Source organism: Typopeltis vanoorti, chromosome 10, assembly GCF_054136105.1.
Source record: "Typopeltis vanoorti isolate ZY-2024b chromosome 10, IOZ_Tvanoo_1.0, whole genome shotgun sequence".
Lineage (NCBI taxonomy): Eukaryota > Metazoa > Arthropoda > Arachnida > Uropygi > Thelyphonidae > Typopeltis > Typopeltis vanoorti.
The window spans coordinates 14,417,368-14,433,349 of NC_143558.1; the positions used below are offsets into that span (position 1 = coordinate 14,417,368).

General features: G+C 33.7%; 1 protein-coding gene across 3 annotated transcripts in view; it reads right to left on the bottom strand.

Moving 5' to 3' along the window:
- The window catches only part of LOC150102179 (heterogeneous nuclear ribonucleoprotein U-like protein 1), a 323,967-nt gene that overhangs the window by 227,614 nt on the left and 80,371 nt on the right, over window positions 1-15,982 (bottom strand). For 2 of the 3 annotated variants that reach the window (XM_090399724.1, XM_090399723.1), the window contains exon 4: window positions 12,774-12,852. The exons of the other annotated variant lie outside the window; for it this stretch is intronic. In XM_090399724.1, the coding sequence (XP_090255850.1) occupies window positions 12,774-12,852 (79 nt within the window). The remainder of the gene's footprint in view (window positions 1-12,773; window positions 12,853-15,982) is intronic. 3 annotated transcript variants of the gene reach the window in all.

Here is a 15,982-nt window from a genome sequence, read left to right on the forward strand (position 1 = left end):
TTTATTATTTTGCAAGGTGATAAGTCCAGCTAGTATACAGACCACCACACATCAATAGTTAAAGCTGTTTTCAACCATTCTTCCATTCCAGCTGTGATATAGTCTGTTGTTTAATTGCTATCTAATACTTGTCCAAAGAAATGTACAAAAATATGTATGAAATTAGAAGAAAGTTGAAAGCTAATAAATAAAGTTTTATCTTAAAATTATGTGGTCTTTATACCAGAACTTGCAAGAATTTCAACATAACCAAAGAAATCTTAGAAGTGACATATATGAAAAATTATCTCGTGCAACATGAGATGAGCTTCGACTAAAGTTTCTATTTCCAATTAGTTTAAATGATTTTATCATGTAGATCCCAATCTTAGTAGCAAAATACAGTTCACATTATATAAATATTACTGCACTTGATCGAATTATATATATTTTAAGTAAAAAGATAATTATAAATATCAGAAGATGGTTGGATAACCACTCCTTGACCTACCTACAGATAGATTTCGTCCTTATTGCATAAATGATAAAGGGCAAATACATTTAATTTTTAATGGCATATATAATGACAGCCAATTTTAGACTTCTTGCAGGTTAAATAATGAACTTGAACCTTTTGTTAGAAGTCATGACAATAGCAAGGCAAATCTAAGAAGTGTTTATGGCACCAAAGTTATATGCCTGACTTTCTCAATATATTTGTTTTAGTGTTTATTAAAAATATATATCACTTCTACATAATTTCATTAACATATTCACACCCGACTTCATATGTCATGCGCACCAGACAGGCACTTCTGGACTGCATATTACATTTTCTACATCAGACAGGCTCATTTTTTACAAATTAGCATCATTTATAGGATGTTCATTTTGAGTTTTAAATTTGTGGTAGAATTCTGTAAAATTAATGTTACTTTTTTTTTCTGTATAAAAATGTTTACAGAAATTTTTTTGAAAAGTAATGTTACTTTATTTCAATAATTTTAATTCAACTTTAATTTTTAATAAAAAAATTGTAGAGAAATATGTTAGTCTAGCTTTAAATGCAAAAAGAAAAAAAATGTTTATATGCTGTCAATTGCTAATGTTAAACCGAGGCTACGATTTCTACAGCATATACAACCTCTCCTCAACACAGTCAGTGAAATTGCAATGAAAGTTTAACACATTATGCACAAAAAACACCAGAATCATTGTTTTCTTTATTACTACTACCTTTTTTTTAAATAATAAGTAATTCTTAGGATTCATTTACCAAAGAGAATTCAAAATGTTCTAATGTGATGGTTCATATTTTTATACATCTGGTACATCAACAGGTTTAAAGATGCACATCTTTCACACACACACAAAAAAAAAAAATAAATAAATAAAAAAAAAAATCCAGTTTTTTTATGCAACATTTTCTCATTTCAAGAGATTAGAAATGGCTTTCTGAATTTCTCAAGGTCATAAACCTAAAGGAAGTGTCTTCCTTTATTTTCTTTTGTGTGTGTGTGTGTATATATATATATATAATTTCATGGTTGGCTGGACTGATGAATATCACCAGTCTGCAAAGCCATCTACTGCCCATCACCACTAGTATTTTTTTTTTTTTTTGTAAATTGCGTGTTCTCAAGGCCGATTTGTTTGCATGAGGGATGAATAACCAGAGTTTCCGGGAGAAAAAACCCTGCTAATCCAATATGAGATTGGCTAACTCACCTTAGATTGAAAAAAAAAAAAAAAAACATTAAGGTTCCTCTCGTCATGACAAGAATCGAATTTAGGCCTTTTCCACTTGAAGGCACAAAACTAAACCAGAATATATACAGATGTGGCTTATTATTGGTTACTTTATTCCAAAACAATCTCTCCTAAAAAATTCTTTCCACCTTAAATTCATATGTACATGATTCTTGGTTATAGATTCAAGTGTAATTCATTACACACTAGTCACCTGTTGCACAATTCACATACAGAAATGCTGTCAATCATTTGCTACTTATTTTTCTGTAGCAAATCTTTCTACTCAAAACTTTGCTACTTTAAAAGTGTCAGTCATGACATGCGATTCGTGTCACTGGACTACTGGTTCACATAATAATTCACTCTAGCCATTAGTAATTGAATGTTCCACTCAGTTAAGAAATTTTATTAATTGCATAATTGATATGTTTTTAAACCAACAGATTCTTTTAAATAGCTAGGATTTTAAGATAAAGAATCATAAAAATGGCATTTGTGTTATGCTTGGCTGATAAGTAAACAAAGCATTTGAGAATTTCTTGTACCCTTCCCCATGAGCATCAAAAGATTTTATTCTTGTCCATATGAATGTATTAATATGAGTTTAGAATTGTGTTGTGTCCTTGGGAAAACACACACACAAAGTCATGTTAATTGTAACACATTCTCACACGATAAGAGAAAGAGTACTTCTGTTTTGCAAATCAAAAATTTCCGATACAATTTTTAACATTCTTTTAATATCTAGTACTTCCAAATTTTACTCAACTATAATTATTTTATACTTGGCAATCTTCCTAATTCTTATTTTTTTTTTTTTTTTTAAATAATTAGGAAGATTTTCTTTTCTTTTTCTGAACTGAAAAAGCAACTGAAAAATTCTTTACAAACTTAATGCATGCAAATGATACTTGTATTACAATAAGAAAAACATGATTATTTAAGCAACTTTTTTAAAAAAATATTCTAAAATAATTTTTAAAATATAAGGATGCTTTCAGATTTATTAAAAAAAAAACTTCCTAATCTGGCTTTACACATATTCCAAAATATCTGATGAATTCATAGTTCGTAAAAAGAGTTTCGGAAATATTTTTATGACAGCATGTTTTCATAGCATCTAGATATATATATTAAAAAAAAAAAAAAGTACTTGACATGGAGAGCCCGCTAGAGGGCTAGACGGTCGGTCATGTTTTCAGAGAGCTCCCGAAAGCTAAGTATAATTTTGAGTGAAAATTAGAATATAGGTTAAAATCATAACGTAATATTTTCTAATTTTGGTAGCTTGTTGTGTCTGTGTGAATTCCGTTATTTAATTTAGTATTTAACGACACATTTCATAGATTTGAATATGGCGCCAATGCGACGTAAGATAATGGCGTCCAAAAATACGGCGCTATTGTTCAAAAACTATAATGTGAGAGAGTTTGTCCAATGTGATGTGTGTGTGGGATGTATGCATTCCCGAATGAAGCTGGAGTTTGGATTGAAAGTGATAGTGGTGGGAGAATGTGCAGAAAGTGTAAGCAAAGTGAGGAGTTGAAGTATGTGTCAGGTTGTGAGACAGTTACTGTGAGAGAAATGTGAGTGAAAATAGTGGCTTGATAGGGAATTGCGATGTACAAGATGGCAATGAAAGCTGTGATCTAAGAAAGAGTGAAAGCAACTATACAGAGAGAGAAAATGGTTTGAATGATAAAAAAAATGAGGAATTATTTGTAGGAAGCGAGATCGCTAGGATGCGCGCAGTGATACAAAAGGCGCAGCGGCAATTAGAGTACCTGCAAAACTCTTTCCAGAGTGATTCGGCTAACGTAAATAAACAGCATAAGAGTGGAAGAGAGTTTCTGAAATGAAGGAAAGAGTGTTGTATGGCGACTCGTTATTAAGAGGAGTGATAGATGGGAGTGTAACTAAATCATACTTAGCAGGTGCGAAATTTAAGGATGTAAGTGAGAGTATTAGAGTGCAAAAAACAGAGGGTGAAAGAATTAATAATTCTGGCGGGTAGAAATGAATTGAAAGGTGACAAATTTTTTATGAGAGAGGACTTGAAAGTATTGTTAAAGGTAGCGAAAGAAAAGAGTGACAGAGTTAGAATGGTGAGTCTGTTGACGTGGTATGACAGAGAGGAGTTTAGGAGGAGGGCCATAATCGCAAATGACATTATGCGCAGGTTATGCAGACGGTGTGGTGTGGAATTCGTGGACATGTGGAATGAGTTTGATGGGCGAAAGGACATATACAAGATGGATGGCCTGCAATTGAATGGACTTGGTGTGCAGAGACTGGAAAAAGTGTTGCTGAATGAAGTGAAAATGGATGTGCAGAACCAGGGAAACTAGAATTACCAAGGAGGGGCGAGTGGATATGCAGACATCAGTAAGACAATTGAGTGTAAGAATGTATATAATGTACACGAGCCAGCACTAAGAACAAAAAACGGGAATGGGACATTTAGAATAACGCATCAAGATAGGGGTGGGACAAAGGGATCACTACATTTCATGTGTACTAATGCCAGGAGTATTAGAAACAAGAAGGAAGAATTTTTGGCCTTGATTGGCTCTTCCTGGCCAGTGATTATTGGCATTAGTGAAACATGGCTGACGGAAGATGATATAGTTAGTGGGATAGAATGTGTAGGTTATAGTGTGTTTAGGAGGGACAGAGACAATAAAATGGGGGGAAGGGGTCTTATTGATGATAGCTGATGAACTGCAGCCAAGGAGAATTGAAGTTGTATTGCAGGATAGTGAAAGGAGCTCATTTGAGACTATCTGGTGTGAGATTGAGACTGGCAGAATAAAATATACAGTTGGGTGCTGCTATAGACCAGGTGATGGAATAGATGGTGGAGATAGTATGCATAAACAAATTGATGAAATGAGTGGAAGGAGGGTAATTATTATGGGGGATTTCAACCATGGTAACATTGATTGGAAGGAGGAGAGGACACATGTGAGGAAGGAAATGGATTTTATTCAATTATTAAGGGATAACTATCTGAGACAACATGTAATTGAAAATACTAGGGGTGTGAGAGTGCTTGACCTGGTAATAGCATCTCAGAATTTGACTGTAATGAATATGACCATGTTTCCACCTATTGGTTAGAGTGATCATAAGGTCTTGATCTGGGAGGTGGCTAAAGGTGTGGAATTTTCGATTAAGACAGGGTATATGTGGAATTACCGTGCTGGCAAGTTTCACAAGCTTAGGAGATTGCTTGGATCAGTGCCATGGCATGTACAACTGCAAGGGCTGGACGTCGATAGAGCATGGGAAGTGGTCAAAGAGCATTTACAGGAGGTTATGGCTGATTGTATACCTAAGGTCCGAATAGTGAAATAAGTAGGGGTTAAATGGATGAATAACACCATTAAGCTTGAGCTGCAAAAAAAGAAACAACTATGGAGGGAATTTAAAGAAAGGGGTGACCTGCAGGCACATGAACGGTATAAAGTGCAGACCAGAAAAGTAACAAGTGTGGTAAAAAAAGCAAAAGCAGATTATGTAAGGAAACTAGCTATGCAAGCAAAAGAGAATCCCAAACAGTTCTCTTAATATGCTGCAAGCAAGAAATAAAACTGTACACGGCAAAATGATTTTAAGGAATGACGATGGTAAGGTGGTCACTGAATCAGTCGATATAGTGGAGTTACTGAGCACACATTTTGCAAATATATCACCCAGGTGGCGACATTGAAAAAATGAAGGAACCATTAGTTTATACGGGAATTGTGATGAATGAAGTGGAGGTGAATAGTCTATTACAGAACCTTAATGTGAATACATCTGTGGGATTGGACGGTATACCGGCACAGGTCTTGCGTGAAGCGGCAAAGGAATTATCAGTGCCCTTGACCATGTTGTTTAATCTGAGTCTCGGGTCTGGTTTAGTCCCGAAGGTGTGGAAAAAGGGGAAAATAGTTTCGCTGCATAAAGGAGGATCCAAGACTATGGTTGCAAATTACCGAGCGATCAGCATATCAGGAATCGTTGTCAAGGTCTTGGAGAAAGTAGTCAAGGGAAAAATACAGAAATGGATTGATGAAAATGAGATACTGTACAGGGGACAGCATGGCTTTGTGAAGAGTAGATCATGCCTCAGTAACTTGCTCAAGTTTTATAACAAGGTGATGGCTGAACTGGATAATGGAAATGGGTTTACAGTGATACTGCTGGACCTGGCAAAGGCGTTTGACAGGATACCACATGAAATTCTAATCCTTAAACTACAACATATGGGAATGGATATAGGGTTGGTGAGATGGATAGGTGGGTGGTTGATGGAGAGATATCAAAGAGTAGTTTATTCAGAAGTAGAGTCCAAAAGACGGCCAGTGACTAGCGGTGTGCCGCAGGGTTCTGTTCTTGGGTAGGGCGATAGTGAATGCAGATGTCAAAGTTTTGCAGGATGACTTAGATAGATTGGAGTTCTGGGCTAAGGAGAATAGATGTCAATTTAATGTGACAAAATGTAAGGTTATGCATTTTGGGGTGAAAAGATTAGCAGCAGTATACCACACTGGTGGAACTGTACTCCAAGAGATTGATGAGGCCAGGGACTTGAGAGTGTTGGTGGATAGGGAGATAAAGTTTAGGGGGCACATTGCAAAAGTAGCTAAATCAGCTCATCAACTCACTTGGTTATTGAAAAATACCTTGACGAGCAGAGACAAGCGAGTTATTGTACCTCTGTACTGAGCCTGATTTGAAAGACCTGAGAGGATCCAGAGGCGAGTGACTAAGATGATAGAGCAAGTCTATGGAATGAATCATATGAACCAAATTAAGCTGGGCAAGAGTGTGGTTAGCAGGGGTGTTAGAGCTGGGTTCTTGACTTTTAGAGTGGTAAATGAGTGGAATAAGCTGCCAGAGTCTGTTGTGGGTGCTATGACGGTGAGCGAGTTCAAGGCTCGATGATAGAGCAACTTTTAGAGTGGTAAATGAGTGGAATAAGCTGCCAGAGTCTGTTGTGGGTGCTATGACGGTGAGTGAGTTCAAGGCTCGATGATAGAGCAAGTCTATGGAATGAACCATATGAGAACAGGTTGAAGATTTGTGGGTTGCAGAAACTAGTTGATAGGCAGAAAATGGGAGATATGATTGAGACATTCAAATTGCTAAAGGGATTCTATAGGATTAATTCAGAGAATATTTTTGAGATCAGGACTGGTGGTGGGAGAACTAGGGGACACCTATGGAAGCTGGGCAAGAGTGTGGTTAGCAGGGGTGTTAGAGCTGGGTTCTTGACTTTTAGAGTGGTAAATGAGTGGAATAAGCTGCCAGAGTCTGTTGTGGGTGCTATGACAGTGAGCGAGTTCAAGGCAAGGTATGATAGATACTGTGAGAATGTCGTATAGTTGTGTGGACATGATGTTTAGGGCCTCCCTCGATGAGTCTAAGGACTCCCTGGAGTCGCCCGAAATAATAATAATATATATTGACATCGTGTCTCTCAGACTATGAAAATATGGCCAGATTTTAGATGGGGGAAAAAAAATGGGGGGTGGGGGATAGCGTCTACTGGTTGTAAAATTCCCTTAAATCTTCATCACTTGCTTTGCATATTAATACATTTCTGAAATATAACACATAGAATTTATTTTTTTCCAGGAGAGACAAAAAAATTGTGCATCATATTTTTTATGGTCTTCCTTATTATACACAAAATCATCCATAGGTCAAATTATTTTTTGGCAGAATGAATTCCTTCCCTGTCTCTTTATTATTGTTACTGTTTCAATTTTATCTGTAATTTTAATTTTCAGTTGCTCATCCTGCATGTGAGCCCACCACTGTATGTATGTATATATATATATCCCTGTGTTTTTAATTTCCATATTTTTTATCTTAACTCCATTCCCTTTTGAAAAATGTTCCATGAATTTTTAATCTAACTGATGGTCTTTAAACTCCTTTTATAGCTCATTATTGTTTTAGGAGTTTGTTTGTTTGTTTCATCAGAACTTTAAGGTAAACAAGGATCCTCGAAAGGTATGTGTCAAAAATTACTTTTTTTTGTATAATTTCTTTTTCAACATATGTTTGAATGTATAGCATTCATGTCTTAATTTTAACCACAGTAAAAAAGCCAATGATTTAATACTAGGGGTGCCTCTTTAGAAAATGATCAAATATGCTATAAGTACTGATGTCTAGTCTACTTGGAGGAGCAGCATTGAAAAATTTCAGAAAAATAATACCCAAACCCTCTAATTTCTGAGCTAATTATTCTGGTGAAAAGTGAGCTATTTGATTTGATTTACTCTTCATTTAATTGATTCTAGGATGTGGTATAGCAAAAGCATCCTTCAATTATACATACTATTTTACTCCGAGTATCTACAAAAGGCCATCAAGCAAGACCAAAGTAAAATTTTTTTTCACATATTATTTTTGACTTAGTTTCACTTTCTTCTTTTCTACTAATGATTTCAAGCATGTTAAAGTGTTTCACTGCCAAGAGTTTCCTCTTTCTAATCATTGTACACTGACTCTTTAAATATGGTCTTTCCTGGGCTTATTTTAACTTTAACAGATTTGGGATTCTAGCTATTTCTCAAGTATGCATTAACATCACTAAATAACAATACACTGTAAAATGAAAGAACACTTGAGATTAGATCACTTTCACCCCCACTTTGTCAAATTCTCATATCCCCCCCCTAAAAATAGGTATCACATTCCCTTTTTCTATAAACTACAAATGCCACAACATAAACTATTTTAATATCTCGTTTCTATAATAAAATGAAAGGTTTTATTAAATAAATTAGTAATTATCATTGATAAAATTATTAATATATAATCCTAATGCAATAGTTCCCACTCTTACAATCTAATTGGTTGCTGAAGCCATCATGTGAGCCCTTATAAACTGATCTTAATTTACCATAGGCTTAGTGTCATGAATTCAGGTTGTTCCTGGAAATACAATTTGAACTATACAATACTGCGCTGAAATGGAAAACTAAAGTAAGTTAGATAATTAATGAAATGATAAGGAAATGCATTTATTAACCATAAGCCTGGAGAAGGAGTGTCTTAGGTTCAATTCCGTCGGTGACGTGAGGAGCAGAGCAGAAGGATCTTTCTCAACCATAGCCAAGTTAACCGGTCTTGGGCGTGGACTGTAGGGTTTTTTTCCTCAGTTTATCCTGGGATTTTTCATCCCGCAAAGCAAGCAAGCTGGCCTTGAGAACTCAACACTATGGACATAGGATACACTGGAACATAGGGCTGACCACCTTTTCCTGTGAACAGTTTGAGGTTCAATAATTAATAAACCCTCGACACTGCAAGTTAAAAGAGGGAAAGGAAGATGAGATGAGATACCCACTTATCCTCTTTGTACTCTCAGGCACATAAAGCTGAGATCCTTCTTCTCCAGTAAACCCTGCCTTTGCAACTGATTTTGTTGCTCTCCGTATCCTTCTTTCTTTTTCTGTCTTTCTCTGCTGAGATTAGGCATTGGATTCCTTCTGAGGAATTCAATGTTTTCCTTCTAAGATCTATGTCAAAACTACCCTTAGAATGTCACCTGTCCATTCTTAGTATGTCTAATTCAATGCCATCTGCATCTTTTTATTTCATTAGCAATACTTTTTATCTGTTTATATAATTCATCATTAAAATATTTTTATTTTATGCAAACACTTTGTTTGAAAACTATGAAATTTAGCTTCCTGTTTGTCAATTTCCACGTCTCTAATCCATAAAAGTCATAATATGACCTTGATACTGCTATTAAAGATCTCTATTTTTGGGTTTATTATAATATTTGAATGATTTCCATACATTATTCAATCTTATGAAAGCAGCATTTCCTTTCTTTTTTTTTTCTTCCCAATCTTTGTGTTATAATCTTGTCAGTTCCACCTTTCACATCAACATTAGTTCCCAAGTATGTCAATTTTTTTTATGCTGCTTCTACTGCATGTTGGTCCATTTTAATTTCTCTCTGGCACTTATACGTCATCTGCATAATCCAGTTGCAATATAAGATTCCAAGTCATTCCTCTCCTTATAGCTGTAACTTTTTTCATAACCCAATCAATGACTGTTAAAATTTGGTCCAGACATTATGTAATCTTATCTTACACCAATTCTTTATCTCAAACCATTCTGATGTTGTTTGATATGCAATAACACAACTTTTACTATCTTCATATATTTATTGTTCTCAGATATTTGTCTCTATAATTTCTAATAATTAAAAATATTTCTTAAAGTAAAATAATACACAGTACTTTCACTAGTTCTAATATCAACTTGCTCATGCTCTTCATATCCATGTATTTCAATGTAATATCAAAGGTTTTACAATTTTAAAATGCACTTGCATTATTCATTTTTAATCCTATTTGTAAAAATTTTATAATTTCTACAGGCACTGACAGTAGACTAATTCCCTCTAATTTTTATGAGATAACTTTTCTTTGAAATTATGGTTATCACTGCTTCTTTCCACTATTCGTGGACATCTTTTCAGTCTTTAGCAAATTACTGAAGATCACAAATTACCAGTTCCAATTTCTTAAGTTGTCTAAAGCATTTCTATTGCTATATTATCTACATGGATTTTCACTTCTCTCTTACATTAATTTCATTTTAGATACTGTTTTAATGTAATATTAGGAGCTTCCTTCTATTATTAGGTCAATAATATGTCAGTGAACTTATGTCAGTTATATTGTTTTCTACATTTAAAATTTCAAGGTATTCTCTCCATCTTTTGACAATCTTATATCCTCCTCCTTTATTTCACTCATAGCATTTACTTGCTTCCTTCTTTCAGAGAATATTTCTATTTCCCCTTGTCACCTTACACAATTCTCCAATATGTCTCACTTTCTCAAATCTGTTTTACAGTTAGTTTATTAAAAATATATATGCAACTTGTAAATCAGTTTTTAAACATTCAGAAGCTTCTACATAATCTAAAACTGTTAACTGGATAAGGACAGATTTGATTAATACATATATACTAAGTCAAGATTGTCAAGAATCAAACTAATAGTAAAACATATTTTTTTCTAATAATACACAATTAGAGAAAGAGAGAGAGAGAGAGAAAACCCAAACTATACTGGTGATTGTCTTGTAACTACAATCTCTGAGCACATTCATGTGTTTGTAGATTACAATTTAAAAAAATGAGAACTTTTGAATTTTTAAAATTGCAAAATTTTTCAATCAGGCAACATTTTAGGCTCTTTCTTATTGTCGCAATTGTTCCCCATATCTTTCAAGAAAATTACAAATTATAAACCCATCTTAAATGGCAAACAGATCTGTTACTTGTGTGTGTACACACACACACACACACACACACACACACACACACACACACACACACACACACACACACACACACAGATAATTCTCTACAATGACAATGCAAATAGAGGATTAAACAGTGAATTATTGACTACATATTTTATTAATCTCAATGGCTGGATTATAAGGCTGACTATTGTTGTGATTTTAAGTAAATGGCTTCAATGGATGCTATAAAATAGATGGAAAATGTACAGATGTTATGAACAAAAAATAATAGGTTGAGAGGGGGGGTAAATATACTGTATGTGTGTATGAAAACTGAGAGATACCAAAAAGCTATCATCTGAATGCACAACTAGTTTCATTTTCTTAGAAGAGATCATTGGGTGCATAACATGAAAAGAGAAATGCAAAAATATACATTATAAGAGAAACAACATCTATAAATTTACGTGCTAATATATTGCTGGGCATGATTCATGTATGTCAAAGTTGGATAGCTGAAAAATGACAATCAGAAAGGTTATAACTAAGGTTAGTATTAAGAAAGACTGGATTTGAGGGAAATTTCTGATGATTCAACAGTTCTTCTCTCCAGTTCATTGCAACATCTAAAAATGTTTTTTGATTTGTTCCCGATCACTGGATGAATGACAGAATCTTCCTCATTAGAGCGAGCAGAATTAAGAACATGATTAGATAGTGCACTGGCTCCAGTTCTGCCACAAGTAATGTCTCTCACATGCTCTTCAAATACACAACTCAATGGATTCCTCTGTCTAACCAAAATAGGGCACACTGCAGTTACACCAAAAACTTCTGGATACATTAGGCTGTCATGTTTTTTGATTAGGTGTATACTTGATTCTGCTTGCCTTAACAATGAAGATTCTGTCATTCATCCAATGATCTGGAACAAATCAGAAAACATTTTTAGATGCTACGATGAACTGGAGAGAACAATTGTGCAATCAACAGAAATCGTCAACAACACAGTCAACAGTATGTTTTTAAGTTAATTTATAGCTGTTGCCCTCATGATGTATATTTTTATATTTCTCTTTTTGTATTATGATCCCGGTCTTCTAAGAAGAAATTAGTTGTGTGTTTAAATAATAAACAGTTTTTTCTAGTTTGGTATTTTTCACCTTCCAGTCATTACTTTTCTTTAATTATGTCATATAGCCAAGTAAATCTGTTGCATCATATATATATATATATTCTGGTGAACTCCATCTTGATTAATTCTAACAGACAAATTAAAAAAAAAAACTTTTCTGAAATGTTATTCTAAAGTAACTGTTTTCAATAAAAGAATACTGTAATGGAATTATTAGTCTTCATTTTTGTTGAAATTTAGTCCTTTAATTACAATTAATAGGCAAACAGTATTGTCAATAATTAAATTGTGAATTAATCACAATTTTAAATAATTTTAAAAATTTACATAATGAACATCAAAGTAAATGGCACAACAGTTAGTTCCTGTTATAATTTCTAGAAAGCTTAATTGTACACTGAAATAAACCTAAGAATGCATTCTGAAATACATATTAAAAGAAAATGTCTGTTACATTCAAAGAACATGAAAACTACCTTCTGCCTTATAGATTAATGTAAGTACTTTAAATAATCAGTATTAAAAAATTAAAAGAAACGAGTACAAACTATAGTAAATGCAAACTGCAATGTATTACCTACAACCCAATTCTAATGAAGTATCTAAATATGCAGGAAAAAGTACTCACACACTACTTGTAAAAACAGAATTTGAACTTGATACATTCTCCCTTCCTCCACTTGGAGTTCTGTTATTCACTGCCAAATCTTTAAACATGAGAAACAAATTAGTGTTTACAGTAAACTATCAAATAAACTAAGATTATATCCAGAAGAATTTTTTTTTTTTTTTTATCCAGAGAAGAAAGCAATTATCATGGTAGTTAGCAAGCCATAAACTATGGTTATACAAGTTGTTCATTTTGTCAGGCTTAGTATGTTCCTCAAAGTGATGCATTAAGTCACAGATTGTTAAGAGAAAGACAAGTTTCCATAAGAAGGGATTTTTACAATATATATATTTTAACAATAAATCTACTGTTTCAATGAATCTTTCCAATGATGAAGAGGCTTGAAACTAGTCTCATGACAGCAAATATCAAAACAAGAGTAGGTCATAACACAAGAATAAAAAAACATCAGAAGGGAGGGAAAAAATTGTTTCATGCACTAGAATGGCTGAACTTTTTGAATTACCACCAACAGTTGGTAGCTGCAGCAGAATTAACATTATAGATCTATTAATTTCTCATTTATGTTATTTTGTGCACTTACTATCATAAATTTGTTCTAAAAGCTCCTTGTAGTGAGCCACTATTATCAAAATAATTACACTGTAAATTATTTAAAGAGTTGGTTAATAAATACAATAATTTCAGGATATCTACTGTAGCAGTTCTTAATACTCTATCTACTGGAATGCCAGACAAGCATTAAACAGAATTAAGTAAACTTTGATTATTCAGGGTAGATAGGAAATAAATTTCACCTGTGAACCAGCTATAAGAATAATATTATTATTACATGACACCTCCAAGGAGTCCAAAGACTCTTTGAGAGACTGCACCTACTCTACAACTCTGTCTCCACCACTCAAATCCACAAACTTTGTGAACTGTGATTTATAAAACTAATTTTTTAAAGTGTATATTATAAAACACTCATTTTTTTTAAGTATATATTAGTACCATAATAGGATGTAAGCTACAATGAAACCAATACATATTACTTTTAAGAAATGAAAGTGAAGTATAAATTAAAGATGCCAAGAAATTATATTCTTGGTTTAATCCTTTATCCAAGTGTAAGAAACAAAGTTTGCAGATGAAATATCTTCACAAATATGCTAAAAGCATCTGATCCTGTTTTGAAGCATCATTAACCATCATTCCATACAGATCATCATGCATTCGACAAGATGTAAAATACTCTGTGATTGTGATTTATATATTGGCAGTGAATTCTCCTCTTCAGGATATCCTTTCATTTCAGGATTCACTTTCTTTTGCTAATCATATTTGCTCAATTTTCTTGTCATTTCACACACTCTTTATTGATCACTTGAAGTTTTTGTTCAATTGAAGGAACAACCTTTTAAACATCACAAAAAAAAAAATAATAATAATAATAAAATAAAATAAAAATTTAAAACTTAGCGATAAAATGGGAAAAACATACAGTTGTAAAACTGACAGAATAATACAGAAAATACGAATGCTATTAATAAGCATGAATGAAGCAAAATACAAAATTAGATCACCTATTCATCACAAAATAAAAACTGCCTTCATTTACTTATTCCTTTAACAAAAATTCATATGAAGTTATCTTTTAACAATGGACATGGACACACCAATCAATTTTCTAAACAAAGCCTCCAGAAAATATACCATCTGGATAATCCACTGTACAATAGCAAGAGAAGTTTATGTTTCATCGATAAATTAAGGACATAACTGAACAGAATAATTTATTATCAAAATGTCATCCCTAGGGATCATCCTTGAATGATATCAACTACTTACCAGATTTCTGACCCTTCCCCTTCATCTGTCCCAGAGTCTCAGACCCCCTCCACCATCTCACATCACAAAAAACAGAGAAATAAAGTTGCTGTTAAAATTTTTACATACAGATTTCTATTTCTGCAACTTCAATAATTATATTAATAATTTAATATTATTCAATTAATTCCATTAATATTAATATAATTATTCAATAAGTATCCATATACTGAAACAATAAAAATGCTAGTATACATTTTTAAATTTCAAATAAGTAACAGGTGGATTCTATTTGAGCTGTGGATTCAGTCAGGATAGCTTAAGGGTCAAAGCTAGCTAAATCTGAAGAGAAAATAACCAGGAGTTTCTCACCCTCCTGATGCAATCTGCTACAGTTATTCATCTGGAGGTGAACAAATAAAGATGGGCTGATTCAGTCAAACAAATTGTACTTGCATTGGCTTAAACCATAAATACAATGAAAACACAACAGCATGTCATTAAATTTTCTTGCAAAGCAATTATGGTCCAGGTGTGCCATTTCTGTCTTTCATGCAAAGATGACCTCAGTGATTATATAATAGGCAAATCAAATTTTGTGTTTTCTCTCATTTTCCACATCTTTAACGTGTTCTGTTTTTGCAGATCTCTCTCTCTCTCCAGATCATCCTGTTTGTTCTACATAACAGATGAACAATGAAGAGTGGGTATTATAAAACTCTGGTTTCTTGATTGGTAAATGAGGTCGCTTAGGAGGATGTAAAATATGTGAGGCTTGAATAGCAAAGTGAAAACTACTTTTATGCCATGTAATCAAAGTATTTTTTATTTTCCCCTCCAAGCCCTGCAAATTGCCTCATTATGATAGAAGGATGATTGATGGATCAAGCAACACATCCTGGGAGAACACACACACACACACACACACACACACACACACACTTATATATGCACCTCATAGAGTCAACCCTGGGTATGAAGGCTGCTCCGCTTCGTCCAACTAAATGCTTATTATGCGAAGACAAGAGAGGAGATGGGTACCACCTGTCTTTAATTATCCACTAGATGGACATGGAGGAAACCTTACAGAATGCCATGCCGACTTAGTCGTTGCCCAGACAAAAAAGGACTGCATCATCTCTTGCAGAATGTACTACTGGTGACATTAACTTTGTGAAGAATATAAAGCTATCTAAATGTGAATTGTGCTTGGTAAACAGATTTATAATCGGAACTTCGAATGTTAGAACCTTATATCAAAGTGGCCAGCCTCAAGATGTGAGTGGTGCAACAACAAGAACTAGCACAATATGGATGGGTAATCATCGGTATATGTGAAACAAGATGGCCAGAGAGTCTGGAGTATTAATAACAGAGGAAGGAACTCTTTCTTT